Here is a 16,585-nt window from a genome sequence, read left to right as displayed (position 1 = left end):
GCAACATACGCTCCAATCTTAGTCATTGCTGCAGGATCTCTGGATTTGGGACTAGTTACTTGGCAGTGATTTAGCAGTGACTAGGTATAGGAATGTGGGAGAGTTTTCTTTGCCCTACTTTTTCATAGCCGTTAATTTTTTTCTTAGTTTCCCTTAGCCATTTCAGCCATTAATTTAATGTCTTAATAATTTGGCATGAGTTCGCTGGTATTGGATTAACCTTACCAAGCTTGATCTGTGTACTTTGTGTACAGATGTTTGTTTGTATTTGATAGATGGTTTTTTGTAAAACATTACCATAATTCCAGTGATAATAAAGCCTTGTTGGTTCTCTATCATTTTCTTTGGTTTTCTAGCTGTTGGATGACATGGGTTTGAAAGAGTGACAGGTTTTCTTTCCTCCTTAGCTTTGGAAGGAGATTATTGGTGATTTAGTTTAAGAAGTAATATATGTGCATGAGTTACATCTACAGATTTTTATATGACATTTATAAATCCATATAATGGATTTTAATTTTAATTTAATGGAACTGTGAAAAGAATGTTAAAAATAAAACTGTTAAGAAATTGTAAGACATTTTGTGTAACTAATTTCTGTACGTTTGAAAGATTAAGTAGGTTGCCAGAGAAACTGATCAGTGTTTTTTATGAATAATTAATATAATTAAGTTGTCCCACAATTTTGTCATTAAAAAAAATCACCCTAAATTTTTCCAAATTTAAGTATGTTGAAGATGACATTAAAACATTCATTAGGTTTTTCTAACCATTTCTATACTGACAAGTGAGAAAGTGAAACATGTAGATTTTTAAGTTGAGTTATGTGACACTACTATTTCTTGACAGAAAAATTAATTTTCTAAAATGCTCGAGAAATTACTAGGTAGTTATACCAGTGTTAGATCAGTATCAATCAAAGTATAAAAGAGATTTTTTTTTTGTTTGGTTAAACACATTAAAAACACTTTAGAAAGAGGCTTAAAGATACGTGTGTTAATTAACATGTCTGAGTAAAACAAGTCCTGTTTTTTAATTTTAAATATATGAATATTTGTGTTCATATTTTTTATTTTGCTGAAAAAATCTGTTTCTCAATGTACTTGTCTTCTGAACCCTCTAAAATAGGCTAGAAATATCAAATTATCACTCTTTATTATAAGGGATTATATAGAAACTGGGAATAGAGGTCTGCTTTTTTTGGTTTTTGTTTTTTGTTTTTTTAAAGTCTAAATGAAGTTCTCTGGAAAATATAGATGTAGATCTTACTCTTCCGTGATGGGAGTCTTAACTACATTATTCAGCAGCAATTACTAATGTTTATTTTACATTCTAGGTAAAACTGCCTTTTAATGCACAACGAATAATCTCACTCTCCCGAAATGATTTTCAATCCTTGTTGAAAATGCACAAGCTGACCCCGGAACAACTGGACTGCATCCATGACATTCGAAGGAGAAGTAAAAACAGAATTGCCGCGCAGCGCTGTCGCAAGAGAAAACTGGACTGTATACAGAATCTGGAATCAGAAATTGAGAAGCTGGTAGGTTTGCAGGTTTCTTGTTACTCAAATTCCACCGCATCCCTTCAGTTACTCTTTTTTTTTTTTTTTGTAGAGGAAATAGCAGTTTCAATTCCTGAGTCAGATACGATGCTCAATTACATGTTAATTTCAAATTCACCAATTACCATCTTAAGAAAATAAGTTACATGATGTTTTTCGAAAGCTTGGGAGACGAAAAGAGTTTTCATAGACTCTTATGCTTATGCTAGTATTCTACATCTTTAGGGTGATATGCTATAATATGTACACTGAGAACTATTTTTGGGTGTGTGTGTGTGTGTGTGTGTGTGTGTGTGTGTGTGTGTGTTTTAACTGTCTACCTAATTCTTAGTGGTTGAGTAGAGATTGAAGAAACTCTGAAACACTTTAATCTCTTTTAAGTATCTATAAAAGCTAATGTTACAATTGTTCATTTAAATTGACGGTAGACTTGAATAACTTGTTTTGATCGATACTGGAACCAATAAACGAACTTGGATCTTGCGTCTAAGAGAAAGAACTCATTTGCTGATATGAATAGAAAATTCAAGATTTATTGAGACTCTAGAGGGAGAGGAATGCTTACGTTATTGAATCTTGTTATTTATTCCAGCATCAAAACGCAAATTAATTGAAAAATGGATTAATTTGCACCCAGGTTTCTCTGTTCCCCTAGTGGTTGGTGGAAGAAAGCATTGTATGAAAGAGACAACTATGGGAGTGCAGCTGTAGAGACAGCAGGGAACCAGCACTGAGAAATAGCAAAAACATTCTTGGAATATTTAGTTTGGAGTCTTTGTTAATTATTGGTGAAAGTTTGAAACTGTGATTGTAGCAAGTTCTCAAGCACAAACATTCTAGCTATGAACAGCAATCAATCAGCAACATTTTAGAAAAAAGAACCTGTCTAGGGAAATGCATTCTTATTTTGTGCTGTACTGGGTTGTTATGACAGTGTTGTGTTTTCCTCCATTCAGTTCATCTTTGCCCTCATCAGAAAAAAAGAAAAGAATAAAAAGCAGTCTGTGCCTTTATATACAGAAAAATGGAAACATAAAAATTTATTATTCATCTATTGTGGTCAGTACCCTATTTACCTGTTGTATTAATTTGGACACTGGCTGTAAGACATAGAAACCATCTGAAGCATGAATGAATGAATGAAGGGATGAATTTATTGTGAGGATACAGGTGTCTCATTTAGAAGCCCAAGAGTGAAGCAGGCATCGTAAACAGTATAGAATAAGAAAGTGGAAAACTGCCACCAGAAACCCAGAGAATCTTCTCTATCACCCCATCTTCATGCACCTGCTCACTCTGCACTGTGCTGCTAGATGCGGATGGGAAGGGTAGCTGCAGTGTGGCTTCTGAATAGTCTCTCTCTCTTCCAGGATCTAGTCCGATGGACACTACAGTTTTAGTTCTAAATTCCCAAGGAGGTGAGCATCTAATTGGCTTACTTCAGCTCAGGTGTCCTTTTCTGTGACAAGAGAGAAGGGACAGATAGTTACAGCCCAGCTGCCAGGAGCCCACCTCTGGGCAGGCAGAGCACATCGCCTGCCAGGGATCTGCTCATCCAGATGTGCACCAGGCTGACTGAGCTCAGCTCAGTCTCTTTCCACTTCCCAGTATCTCCAGAGAAAACATGCTAGCTTTTTCTTCTTTTTCTTTTTCTTTTTTCTTTTTTGCAGAGTGTCTTGCGTTATGTTTTAGCTTCCTTGAACTCACTGTCCTGTCCTTCCTACTACTCTCCGTTCTAGTGATTTTTACAGGCACACTCTAGCTGCAAAATGTAAGGGGCACTTGTAAAGTTCAGACCTGCCACAGATGTCTCTCTCAGGTGAAAATAAGCAGAGAATGTGTTACTTCTTAGCTAACAGGAATAAGAAAGCTGCCCCTTTTCCTAGATGTAAAAGAGTTTGAGCCTTAAGTTATTTTATTACATTAAGAAATTTGCTTGGAATTTAGACCCTGGTTATTGGGTGATGTTTTGGGTCTTGTTGCCTTTTGTAAAGAGAGAAGGACCAACAGTAGAGTGGAGAATATGGAGGAGTGCGACAGATTTGTATTTTTTAAATTGAGAGGGTACTTTCTGGAAACATGGTCAGTAGACAAGCAGTATTTCCCAGTATTTGTATTCTGGGTGGTATTTTAGTGAACCTACTTAAGGGAAATTACTTGTTTCGTAATGAAACAGCCATGGTGATGTAGCCAATAACTGGTTAGGTTAACATATAAATGAATTCACAGTATATGTTGCCCTGATCTGGTGATTAGGCGAAGGGCCCATATTTTAGTAAACTTTAGTCTGTGGCTATTGGCTGCAAACTTTTTGCAGTTTGTCGTAAGAGTAATAGCATAATAGACTGGATGGAAAAACACATGAAGAACAGTGTTTTGATCACGGTAAGAATAGTGATTCTAAAATGTCTTCACGGTAGATTTGTAGAATAATTATCATGTATAAAGGACACTTTAATAGTCTCAATGCGCTATGAAAGACAATGGGTGATGTTCGTTCAAATTCAATAAATAAATGAGTTGTATTTTTCAACAAGAAGTCCTGTCAGAATCTAATAGAACCTTTGAAGAAAAAGAAAGAGGTGTATTTATTTGGTGGGTAAATTGATGGTAATTACTTTTAACATTTATGGTGTATTAGAGGTTAGGCATTGATTTGTCATTGCATTTACTATAAGGACTTTGAATATGAATAATCTATAGACCAATAACATGACTTTTTTTTTTAACCAGTAAAGTTCAAGAATCATTCAATTTTTGTTATGTTTGGCTTACAAAGCTCTTGTCTTTAAGGATTCTTTACAAGGTCCATGTTTCTTCTTGAACATTTCTTGAGAAATTAAGAACTAGTATGTTTCTAATAATATTTTTGCCTCAAGGAAAGGTAACCCTGAAATGAAGGGAACTTAGCTTTTTTTAAAAATTTAATTTAATTTCAACTGATTAATTTATTTACGAGAGAGCACAAGTGGGAGAAAGGGGCAGAGGGAGAGAGGGCAAGAATCTCAAGCAGGCTCTCTGCTTAGTGTGGAACCTCATGTGGGGCTGGATCTCACGACTCTGGGATCGTGACCTGAGTTGAAATCAAGAGTCAGACACTCAAATTGACTGAGCCACCCAGGCACTCCAGGAATTTAGCTTTTTAAAGAAAAAAAATTACCAAAGTGTATTTCTCTTAGATGTTATCCAATATTTATTGGTATCAACGTATAAGTGATCAGAAATCAGAATATTCACAAAAGCACTTGGATTCAGACTTGAGGTATATAGACATCATTTTGTTTCATTGCTTTTATCTATTGTGATGGTATAGGAGTACAAAGACCTCATCTGTCCTTAGTATTTTACATCTTGTGGTGAAGATTGTATTATTTTATTGAAAATAAACTTGTTTTGGGGCACCTGGGTGCATGGTTCAGTCAGTACTCTTGATCTTGGCTTGGGTCCTGATCTCACGGTTCACGAGTTTGAGCCCTGTGTTGGGTTCTATGCTGACAGCAGATTCTCTGATTCAGCAGATTCTCTGGGATTCTCTGTCTCCCTCTCTCTCTCTGCCCCTCCTCTTCTCTCTCTCTCTGTCTCTCTCTCAAAAATAAATAAAAATTAAAAAGATAAATCTGTTCTAGCCACGTGCTGCTGGCTGCTCTGAGCACACGCACGCTGCCATCTCCAAACACACCCAGTGAGCCCTTCTGGAACTTGCCCATTGCCACTCTGTGATATCCTTGAGCAGCACACCTTGAAATGTGGTCTGTGGGCAGTTGGCATCAGAGTTATCTGGGAGCGTCCCTTTGAAAATACAGGTTCCTAAAAAATACTAGAAAAACTAAAAAAAAAAAAAAAAAAAGCACATTCCTTAATCCTACCCTACACCTGTGGGAGGGTCCCAGAAGCATGTGTTTCATAAATATTTCCAGGGTAAATCTTCATTCACATTAAAATTTGAGAGCCTGTTGCACTAGGGCACAGAGGTCAGATGGAGGCTTTGGAGTCAAACATCTGGAAATGGTCCCTGGCTACTTGGTAGCTTTGTGGCTTGGGGAAATTATTTTACCTCTAATACCCACCCACATTCCCTTATTGGTGATACGGAGATAAGGATAGTATCTCCCTCAGGACTGGTGCAAAGATCACATGCCATTATACTGCTCAGCACGTGCCCCGGGCCCAGTAAATATTAGTAGTTGTATTTTAAATTCCTCTTCTTTCTGTGAACATCTGCTGAGCATACTAAATGTTGTACGAGTTACCAGGAAATCAAAGATGACTGAGATACAGTCCTTGCCAATAAAATGCTTATATTCTCACAGGGAGAGATTTACGTGTTCTCATGTTTTCCTGAGATTCATCTTCCTCCCCTGCATTCTGAAAGCTTCAAGCTTTTAGAAGAGTTAAGAGTTCAGTGAACAACCTCATGTTGACTCAACAATTATTTACATTTGTCACATCTGCTTTACTTCTCTGTTGGTCTTTCCAGCCACGTGTGTGTCCCTGCTCTCGTTGTTTGGTCTGTCCATCTTTGTCTCTTTCCTTGTCGGTCAGTTTTAGTCTCTTTCTAACCACAGTTGGTTGATCTTGGTCCCAGTGTCTTTTCTCAGTCGGTCTCTATTGCTCTGCTTTTATTTTCTGATTCATTTAAAAGCTACCACATTATGACATTTTACCCCTAAATACTAAAGCATGCATCTCCTAAAAATAGACATTCTTACATATATTTATCTCATATCTTTACCAATAGTTTTATCATACCCGAGAAAGTTAATAGATCCTCAGTATTATATATACTCCCTATTCAAATTACCCTAATAGTTTCCCAAATATATTTCACCTATATGCTTTTTTCCCCCTCCAAACTAGGGTCCTTTCATCACAGAACATTTGGTTGTGCCTTTTTAGTCTTTCAACCTGAGACCCCCACAACCCTTTTTAAAATCATGATAACTTTTTGAAGAGTCCAGGCCAGGTTTCTCATAAAATGTCCTACTTTTAATGTTTACCTGACTGTTTCCACTTGGTTTTGACTCACTCCTCCATTCTTTGTATTTCACACAAACTGAAAGTGTAAGTTGTTGAATTGAGATGAAACCTGAACTGGTGTTGTGTCCTTTATGGTATGCCACGTGGTAGAGGGCACACTGTGTCAGGTGCCCTACCTGAGCAGATGGGGATTGCCAGATCATTTTCGAGATTCTGTTTTTTGCCTCTGTAATAGCCTCTTCCCCACGACTCCTACATGTTTTGTTTTCTAGCATATATTGGTGGCCTTCATAATGGGTGTTGCAAAATAGTGACCTAATTCTGTTGTTCCACTTACACACATGCTTGTTACTCTTTTATTTGTATCCATTTGTTTGTTTGGTATTCCTCTTTTAAAGGGGACTTTTCTTCCCTCCTGTTTGCCTCCCTCCTGCCATGCCATGCCTTTAGTATCACTGTGGACTTAGGGATTGATTTTTTTCCTCATTTAATTTCTCACAACCATAATCGTCATTAGTCTTTTCGATGTTGGTATTTTTTCAAAGTTGGTCAGAGAGAGGCCCCTCAGGCTAGCTGCTGTGTCCTTTTGACATGACCCCATTAGTGCTTCTGTGCTGCCTAGAATAATCTGTCACAGGCTCACCCTGTACTTTGCTTGTCCCAAGATTTGGAATCATCTTTATCCAAAATTCTCTGGTTTCTTTTAGCATGCTTGCTGCTGGTGTTAACTCCTTCTGGGCTCTTTGAGGGGACAGAGTGGGAAATGTATGTGTGTTTGTGTAACTCACGAGTGCATTCAGTATATACATCACCTTGGATAAATAAAAGTAAAAAAGTATAATGGAACTCATGAGCCAGGTAGATATTTTCAATCAAACTTCAGCAGTATAGAGCTCTTGTCTTTGCTTCTATGTGTGTTTTTTATCTCTTTACAGGGAAAATCTTAGCTCTCAGTTATAGTAGTATATTTACTATTTGCTTTGTGTGAATATATATTTGTAATGTAATGATTGCTTGTATATAAGTATAAAGCAAACAGTAAATATGATATTAAAGTAATAGTAAATATAATTATATATGCTGATACAAAGCAAATAGTAAATATATTTATTATGGTTATAATAATTATGATTATGTTAAAATATGTAATCATATATATAATAGTTACAAAATTACAATGTCAGAACTACTAGTAACAGGAAACAGATTAAGTAAAATTTAAGATTTCTTTGCCTTTTTTTGTCCTTGAATATATTCCATAGTGGGGCACCTGGGTGGCTCAGTCGGTTAAGCTCAGTTAAGTCCAACTTCGATTCAGGTCATGATCTCATGGTTTGTGGGTTTGAGCCCCGCATCGGGCTCTGTGCTGACAGCTCAGAGCCTGGAGCCTGCTTTGGAATCTGTGTCTCCCTCTTTCTCTGACCCTCCCCTACTTGTGCTCTGTCTCTCTCTCTCTCTCAAAAAGTAAATAAACATTGAAAAAAACTTTAAAAATATATATTCCAGAGTATTGAAGTTTAAAGTTTAAAAGTTATTTGAAGTGATTTTTTTTCTCTATGCTAGCAATTTGATATACAGTGAAATTAATGTTTCTGCATTTATTACTACGATTTACTCTTCACCTTTTTTGTGTAATTTCTGAATATATAAAACATTGATATGGCTCAAAAGTTAGAACTGTTTAGAGAAAGCTGTACTCCAGAAGCCTTGATCTCAGACTCTCCCTGTACCCTATTTGTAACTCTGCCCTTTGGGTAACTCTTTTCATTGGTCTCTAATTTTTTTCTTGTGTTTCTTTTCTGAAAACAGGTAGTATTTTATGTTTATTCTTCTGATCCTTGCTGCTATGTAAACAAATTCCATATGCGCTTTTCCGTATTTCACTCTTTTCACTTAAGAAGTGATTTCCAGGAAATATTTTTCTTAGTTCAAAGAGGCTGTCATTGCTTTCACAGCTCTGTATATTCAGCCGTGACTGCAGAGCAGTGTCACGCCAGGTTCTTCTTGGTGGACATTTGGGACCTCGTGGTGGATAACTGTGCACGTTGTTTTTTCCTGCTGAAGGAGGTGTCTCTTTAGGATGGGTCCCTGGAAGAGGGTAAATAGCTATGTCACTTTGTTAGATATTAATGAATTCTGCTCTGCTGGGGTCATAGCATTTTGCCTTCCTGCCAGCTGTGTGGGTGTCTGCCCCCAGCCTCAGCAAGAAGTTAATTGTCCGCTTGGGTTCTTCACAGGCGATAGGAAGAATTGGTATCTCGGGGTGGCTTTTGCTTTTGTTTCTCTTATGAGTGAAATTGAGCATTTGTATTCATATTTTTAAGGGCCACTTGCATAGTTCCCTGACCTGTGTGTTCAGAGATTTTACATCATAAGGAACCACTGATCACCATTTTCTAGTAGTGAGTACTCTTTGACCTAAAACATTGTCACTGTCAGCTAGCCCTTTGGGTGCCAAATTCTTTCACTCGTTACCTTTATTGGGTGAGTTCTATTTAAAATATTTTTAAGTTCTCGTATTTGAGTGAATGTTGTACACTAGCTGTTGAAAGTGTGGATTTGGATGTAAACTTGTCATAAAATGCAGAATGGTACTAGAACACCAATTTTATTTTTCTTATAAATCTGTGGTTAAAGCCACAGAACCTCAGACTTGTACTTTATACGATTGCACTCTAAGAAAATGAAAATACATTGTAGAGATAGGTAGCTGGATGCTGGTCGTATGTTTAGGAGGTGTCTTTAATTAAAGATGTCACGAAGTGATTAAGTCAAATTACTTTTATTTAATGATCAGTTATTTTTTAAAATATTTATTTATTTATTTAGAGAGTGGGGGAGGGGCAGAGAGTGAGGGAGAGAGAGAGAATCCCAAGCAGGCTCCGTGCCGTCAGTGCAGAGCCTGACAACAGGGCCTGAACTCACGAACCGTGAGATCGTGACCTGAGCCGAAGACTCTTGATTGAGTCAGACACTTAACTGCCTGAGCCACCCAGCTGCCCCTTAATAATCAGTTATTAAACTGAATTCTACTGAAGTCAACTTGTGTTTTAAAATTAGAGTGGCCTGGAAAAATCAGCCGACTGCCTAGAAACTTACCTGTGTAGGAGTTAAAAGTGCAGAGGCACAGCTGGGGGCATTTAATTTATAGAACTAATCATGGTGGCGTTGCAGGGTTGTACCTGTTGGTTTTAGTTGTTGTAAAGAAAGAAGCAAGACATCTTGTATGGGATGTACTTGAGGAGTATAGTTATGTGACCCTTTATTTAGTGGGGTGGAAGTCGGGAGAATGTTTAAGATTATTGGTGTTTATTTTATTTTTTTTTTATTTAAAAAAATTGTTTTTAATGTTTATTTTATTTTTGAGACAGGGAGAGACAGCATGAACGGGGGGAGGGTCAGACAGAGAGGGAGACACAGAATCTAAAACAGGCTCCAGGCCCTGAACTGTCAGCACAGAGCCTGACACGGGGCTCGAACTCATGGACCGCGAGATCGTGACCTGAGCTGAAGTCGGATGCTTAACCGACTGAGCCACCCAGGTGCCCCAAGATGATCGGTGTTTAAAGAGATAGAAGTTATAAAATATTTGTCATCTTCGTAGTATCTATAGATTAAGTGGCAGTTCTCATTTCTGGAAAAAAGTTGAGATTTTCATTAATTTGCTTAACCACGTTTAATTTAAAAGACCAGTCAGTAGTTAAAATTTCGTCTGTCGCTATTTAGAAAGGAAACTCATCCCAACTTTGATAGAGGAGTCTATGGCTGAGTATTGTTGTGACTGAGGGAGAATACTTCTTCTTTTCTTCTGGAAGCTTTGTTTACGTCCTCATTTGGATTTGCTTCTAGGAGGTCATAAAGAAAAGTGGGTGCTGATTCCAGTAAATGTGTTCCTTCTTGGATAGGTAGTAGTAAGCACAGGTCGTGCCCTCTAGGCACCTGCAGACTCATTTTACCAGAAGCCTACAACTGACAAACGTTCTGTTACCAAAAGTATACTTTTCTTCTGTTCTGTTACCAAGAACATTGGTCTTGGTTTTACTTATTTATTCATTTGTATATAAAAATGTATATATTTTTGACCTATACCTGTATTTTCAAAACAGAACAGTTGTATAAAGATCTGAACAAATTGGAGAATACTTGACAAGGTAAAATCTACTATAGGACTCTGTATTCACCACACGTTTTTCTCAAAATAGTAGATGACCTTGAGATATTTAAACACCTAACTCTTCAGTAACTGGGTTCACATACAATTTTTTAAGAAAAACTTTTATGTAAAACAGTAGCAGCACTTTTATATAAAGCAAATTTCCTTTTACCCTTTTAGCTGTTTTTGTTCCAGAAAAGAATCTATTTAAAGGATGGTCATTGTGCATTATCATTCTGAGACAACCTGCCTCAATGTTAGCTTGCAACCTCCTTCTCCAGAGCCTGTCAGTGGGCAGAAAGCCAAGAGAGTTGTCATAAATTTCACGGGAGAAACCTGTGACCGTCTACCAACATTTATTTACTCTTTGTTTATAAATAGGTTGATTGTTTGGTTTCCTACCTCATCCTAGGTAAGCAGCACTGCAGCGGTAGAATAGGAAGGATAAGGTGGGACAGTGATGGAAAAAGCCTTAGCAGCAGCAGCAGCAGCAGCGACAGTGGACAGAAATGCAGGAACCAGGAAAAGTTTGAAAACATCCTGTGGCAGGCGTTCCTACAGGGATAAAAACTTTAAATAGTAATCATAACAGGAACAAAAATAATAAATAAGAGACACAAAGTTCATCCCCAAGTTCTTCACACCTTAGTAACTCAGTTAGTACACACTTAGTACACAGTTAGTACACACACTTAGTAGCTTTCTGACTCTGGGCATATTAAGCTCTCAGTCCCATCTATAAAATGGGTGTAGTATTACTTAAATCAACAGAGTCATGGTGTGAATGATGTGGTTGAGACTGCATATTTGAAAGCATTTAGCGCAGTATCTGGGACAAAGCAAATGCTCGACAAATGTTGGTCATGGTTAGAATCCTGCAGGGAGCGGAGCGGCTGTGCTTGTGACCGGTGTACTCGTACTTTGTTTGGTTGTTTCCCATCGCAAATGTATGGTCCGCTTTCATTTACAATCTGTAAATCCAAAAAGCTCTGAAAACCTGGCGAGTTTGTCATAACTGTTTTGACCGGAAAAAACAAAAAAAACAAAAACTTGACGCCAGGCTGTTGTCAAGTCTTTCTTTCTCCTACTATGTGCGTTATTTGGTATTTTAATGTGTTTTATTTAGAAACGTAAAGATGTCTGACCGTGGGGTACCGCCCCAGACCCTGCTGGAGGGAGTACATGTGCATCCGTATTGTCTTTCTAAAATCTGAAAAATTCTGAACCCCAAGATACATCAGAGTTTTGGATGAGGGATTATGGGCCTCTCTCTGGGTTATTTAAAAAATTTTTGAATTGAGTTGGAAGTAGAAATCCCTGGTGGTCTCATTTAATGAGAAGACCCAGGAGATACGAATGTTTGGTTACTTCAGAAATGTTGACTGAGCTACTAAACACAAGTCCTTGTATTCTCTTTCCCATCTCACAGCAAAATGAAAAGGAGAGCTTGCTGAAAGAAAGAGATCACATTTTGTCAACTCTGGGTGAGACGAAGCAGAACCTAACAGGACTTTGCCAGCAAGTCTGTAAAGAAGCAGCTCTAAGTCAAGAACAAATACAGATACTCGCCAAGTACTCTGCTTCAGATTGCCCACTTTCATTTTTAATTTCCGAAAAAGAAAAAAGTACTCCTGATGGCGAACTTGCGTTACCGTCGATTTTGAGTTTACCTGAGGGGCCCCCCACGGCACTCCCTGCCGGGGAGCCAAACCCTCGCCATCCCCATCCCGGCCCTTGCCCGAAGGGCGGGGGGTCTGCGGGCTGTGCCCCAGGCGAGTCCCGGCTTCCTGCCGCCCCCGAGCAGGCCGGGCCTTCGGAACCGTGCCGGCAGGGGGGCGGCATCTCGGACTTCTGCCAGCAGATGACTGATAAATGTACTACTGATGAGTAAACTCGCATTCACTTCCGGCACACCGTCTCGTTTTCCGCTGCAGTTTTGACGTCTTAAGAGCAAAATACAGCCTCTGACTCTTAACAGTATTGGTTATTGGCCCCCGCTGGCTTTGCTGTTAAGGGAATTCCTCTGAAGGCAACCCTGACTTTCCCCTGATTTCCACGAGATGCACAAATTACATGCCTCCCGGATCCTGAAAACTCACATGTGAAACTGTCGTAAGGCTTTAAAAACTCCGTTTTAAAGAACAATCACTATTGGTAGTAACTCTTCCCATATGCAAAGTGAACTGGACAGTGAAAACTGCAGCGTGTCAAAAGTTTAACAGCTTGAAGCGTCTGCAGAGAGTTCCTGCTAAGGGAGTGGCCTGCACAAGTTTCAGAACCTGACCTTTTGCACGACGGCGGTTTAAAAGAAAATGCCTCCCCGAGTAAGGCCGGTAGAGCTCCGCCGCGTGTTGAAGTGGGATGTCAGCCGTCTGAAGACTTGTGCAGAATTGCAGGGTGAGGAAGACAGTGTCTCGCCCGAATCCTGGAGCTTTGCTCTTCTCCCACCGACGCCAGGGCTGGCTTGGCCTGCACCGCAACTCCTCAGCTACGTAGGGAATACGCAGGACACAGAGGCACGCGGTCGGCCGGGCAGAAGCTTCTGCTCCTCCCTCCTCGGGTCGACCTCAGAAATGCTGGCGGCATCAACAGTAGACAAGTGTCATTCTCCCCCCTTCCTTTCTTTCTCTGCAGTCTCTACCACATCTGGGTCCACCGTGATCTTTCTGGTTCCTGACATTCTTTTCCTTCTGGAAGAAGTACGACTTGGGGACACAGGCATGAGGGGGCACGCCGGCAGCCCTGTCGAGGCCTCCCTGGACTCCCGGAGGGCTGCCCCAGACACCAGGCGCTCTGCCTTCCCGCCACGGGTCACGACCCCTGCAAGAAAAGCAGACCTCGTGGGGAAAGAAAACCAATTACGTTTGTCAGGAGCGGCAGTTCATTTTTTATCCTATTTCCGAAGTCCTGTGGTTTACTTGTAAACAGCGTTATTGTAGAGGAAAACGTATCTACACACAGCCGTGCAGGTTTGTGAAATAGGACGAAGTTCAGTCTCGTTCCATTGTCGGTTTGGATCTGGAAACCAGACTTAATCTCTTTCCCTTCCCCGGATCTGGTGTATAAGGGCACACAAATCACTTTGACTTGGGCATTTCGTGATCGGTCTTTGTGTTCATTCAGTCCCGTTTTAAAATAAAGCTTTTATAGTCCCAGGACTTACCCCTCCCAACATTTTGCAGTGGCTCTCAGCCATTCTGGTGTTTGAGAATCCAGTAAACCTACAGAGTATGAACCTTCTCAACAGTGTTTTAAAAAAATTGCATATATTCACATTGGTAGAACCTAGTTTTAAAGGGTACACAGGAGTAATTTATCATGTTTGGATTGGAAAAGTACTTAATTTTACCAAGATCAGATACCTGAGAGAGAGGCTTAGCAACTGCATCCCGAGTCTGGTGAAGGGCCTGTGTAGCTAACGTGGGAGCCCAGCATCCACAGCAGCAAGTCTAGCAAGTAGACCTTAGTCGTGACAGCATATGGGGACCAGAGTTCATATTTCGGAGTAATTTATCAAATGTTACCCTTTCCGATGGGTGGGTAGGGGAGATATTGCTAGTATGTTTTCAGTGATTTGTATGTTATCTCTGTTATTGACTTAGTTATAAGACAAAACTAGTTGGGCTTGTTTATTTTCTAGAAGCTTTTATAAGAGTACTTAAGAACTTGTCAGGGAGAATAATTCTATGATAGTGCATCCCATACTACAGAAGAATCGCGTGTGCATACCTATATATATATATAGATAGATAGATAGGTAGATAGATAATATCCCCATGTAGCTAGCTCTTTGATACTTGTAATTTAAAATTTTAACTCCAAAATATAAAATAATATAAAAACTTTTCTGGTTTACAAAATGTAAAATCTTACACAAAACCAATGGAATCCTTGATTTCCTACCTCAGTGTCCACTCAACTGTCATATCAGTTTGTGTATGTGCAAATGTCACATAAACTTTTGCTTTAACTGCTACTGTAAATAACTGCTTTGAAAGGTTACTTAATATTTTATGATACATCCTAGTTGTCTCAGAACTTAAATATGATTTTTAAGACACTTGGTTTAGATTTCTCTCTACATATAAATAGTTTAGCATTATGGGTTTATTTTGATGATATTCTGATTATTGGCCAAGTGTGATATTTTGTAAAATACAGCATTACTTTTAATAGCCAGCATGTAATACAAGTAACTACACTACCTCATACCTACATGATTTTCAAATTGTAATACAGAGGGACAGAGAGATAAAGGATTTTATCTTTGTTTTTCAGCCATAAGGTAGGGAAATTTTCTATATATTGCATAGCATTACACATTTATGCCTATTTTAACATTAACTTCTAAAGAAGTTTTTTTCTAAGAAAGTTTGTTATGATTTTTTTTTTTTTTTGGCTGCCGAAGACAAGTGACAGGATTATGTATATACAGTGTATATCTTTTCCTTCATGCAGAATTCTGGAAAGGTTTTTTTCAGTTTGTATATTGCGTATTTACATGATCATTGTTCCTTATTTCATGAATTGGCCTTCTCAATGATTGGTGATTTTTAAAAAACTGTTATGTCTAACTCCATAAAATAATATTACCTTAAAATTGTTTTCGTTATTTGAATGCTACAACTATAGCAAATAATTTGTTGTTAAATTATTACATTCAAAACAAATATGGTTATAAATTAAACCTTGGTTCTCCATCTGTAAATTTTATAACCTAACGTAGCTTAATGCTTAACCAATTTTAAATAAGGAATTAAATATATTTGTTGCAGTAGACGATACAGGTTGCATGTGGACACTTTGCCACATTAACAACTTGGGGAAAAAAGTCAAACAAATAAATGGCAATGCTATATTGAATTCTCAGGTCAACTTTTTTCAGTTTTGAAACATCTATTTTGAATCTGTAAATATTTTAAGTGTTTTATTAGGCATGTAATAAACTATTCTTTGAAATCTATTGGGCAGATTGAAAATACAAAGCCATAATGGTAAAAGATGGCATACTGATGGTGAAATAAACAGAAATAATAACATCTATTGATTTTTTTTGTATCTTTCATAACATAATTTTCTAATAATGCAATAAAACCACTAAATTTATATATCCTGATCCTGTTAAGATTATGTCTCATTAAAAGGCAACTTTCATAGTATTTAATTTACATTCTTTCTAATGTGCTTATCCAAATGTAGCAAAACCATAAATGTTAGATATTGGTGATAAATTGACAGATAAATAAAATTATTTAAAATTGCTTCTAACTGAATAGAGTTGTACACTCCATATCCGTTTTCTCACCTCTCATGTGAATTTACTAATTTTAGTCTTTTGATCAAAATCAGTATGACTTATGAGAAAATCTCTCCTATTTTATCATGCCTGAAGAAAAATATTCCCATCACTCAGATGGTTAAGGAGGCACAGATTTTAGCCTTGCTACTGTTTTACTTAATCTCAGTCTTTGGATAGAGGTGTAGGGCTTTTTTTTTTCTTTTTTTTGTAAATTTTTATTTTACGTTTTTATTTTATTTTTTTTTTGAGAGACACAGAGTGCGAGCAGGGGAGGGGCAAAGCGAGGGGAGACAGAATCCGAAGCAGGCTCCAGGCTCTGAGCTGTCAGCACAGAGCCCCACACAGGGCTTGAACTCATGAGCCTTGAGATCATGACCTGAGCCAAAGCCGGATGCTCAACCGACTGAGCCACACAGGCGCCCCATGTAGGGCTTTTTATGTTTTCAAGACTTACCTACTGAGTCATGTCTACCAGATTCCATCCAACTTCCAACCAGACCTTGTAATCAAGCTTTGAGCAGCTGCTCAGAGCTACCGGCGATCCAGAGCATGGTCTGGACCATGTGAGAAAGAAACAGGTGGTAGGTGAAGTCCA

General features: G+C 38.4%; 1 protein-coding gene across 4 annotated transcripts in view; it reads left to right on the top strand.

The window, feature by feature from the left end:
* BACH1 (BTB domain and CNC homolog 1) overlaps window positions 1-15,964 on the top strand; it is a 43,694-nt gene extending 27,730 nt beyond the window's left edge. For 2 of the 4 annotated variants that reach the window (XM_027041748.2, XM_015076814.3), the window contains exons 4-5: window positions 1,334-1,540; window positions 12,121-15,964. In XM_027041748.2, coding sequence (XP_026897549.1) covers window positions 1,334-1,540; window positions 12,121-12,582 — 669 coding nt within the window. In that variant the 3' untranslated portion in view covers window positions 12,583-15,964. Of the gene's footprint in view, window positions 1-1,333; window positions 1,541-8,493; window positions 8,842-8,862; window positions 8,941-12,120 lie in introns of those variants that run through there. The other 2 variants (XM_027041751.2, XM_027041750.2) reach the window with 2 other exon arrangements.
* Window positions 15,965-16,585: the final 621 nt, after the last annotated feature.

This window comes from Acinonyx jubatus, chromosome C2 (assembly GCF_027475565.1).
Source record: "Acinonyx jubatus isolate Ajub_Pintada_27869175 chromosome C2, VMU_Ajub_asm_v1.0, whole genome shotgun sequence".
NCBI classification, from domain to species: domain Eukaryota; kingdom Metazoa; phylum Chordata; class Mammalia; order Carnivora; family Felidae; genus Acinonyx; species Acinonyx jubatus.
Note: the sequence above shows the minus strand (reverse complement) of the source record. Positions and strands in the feature narration are given on the sequence as shown.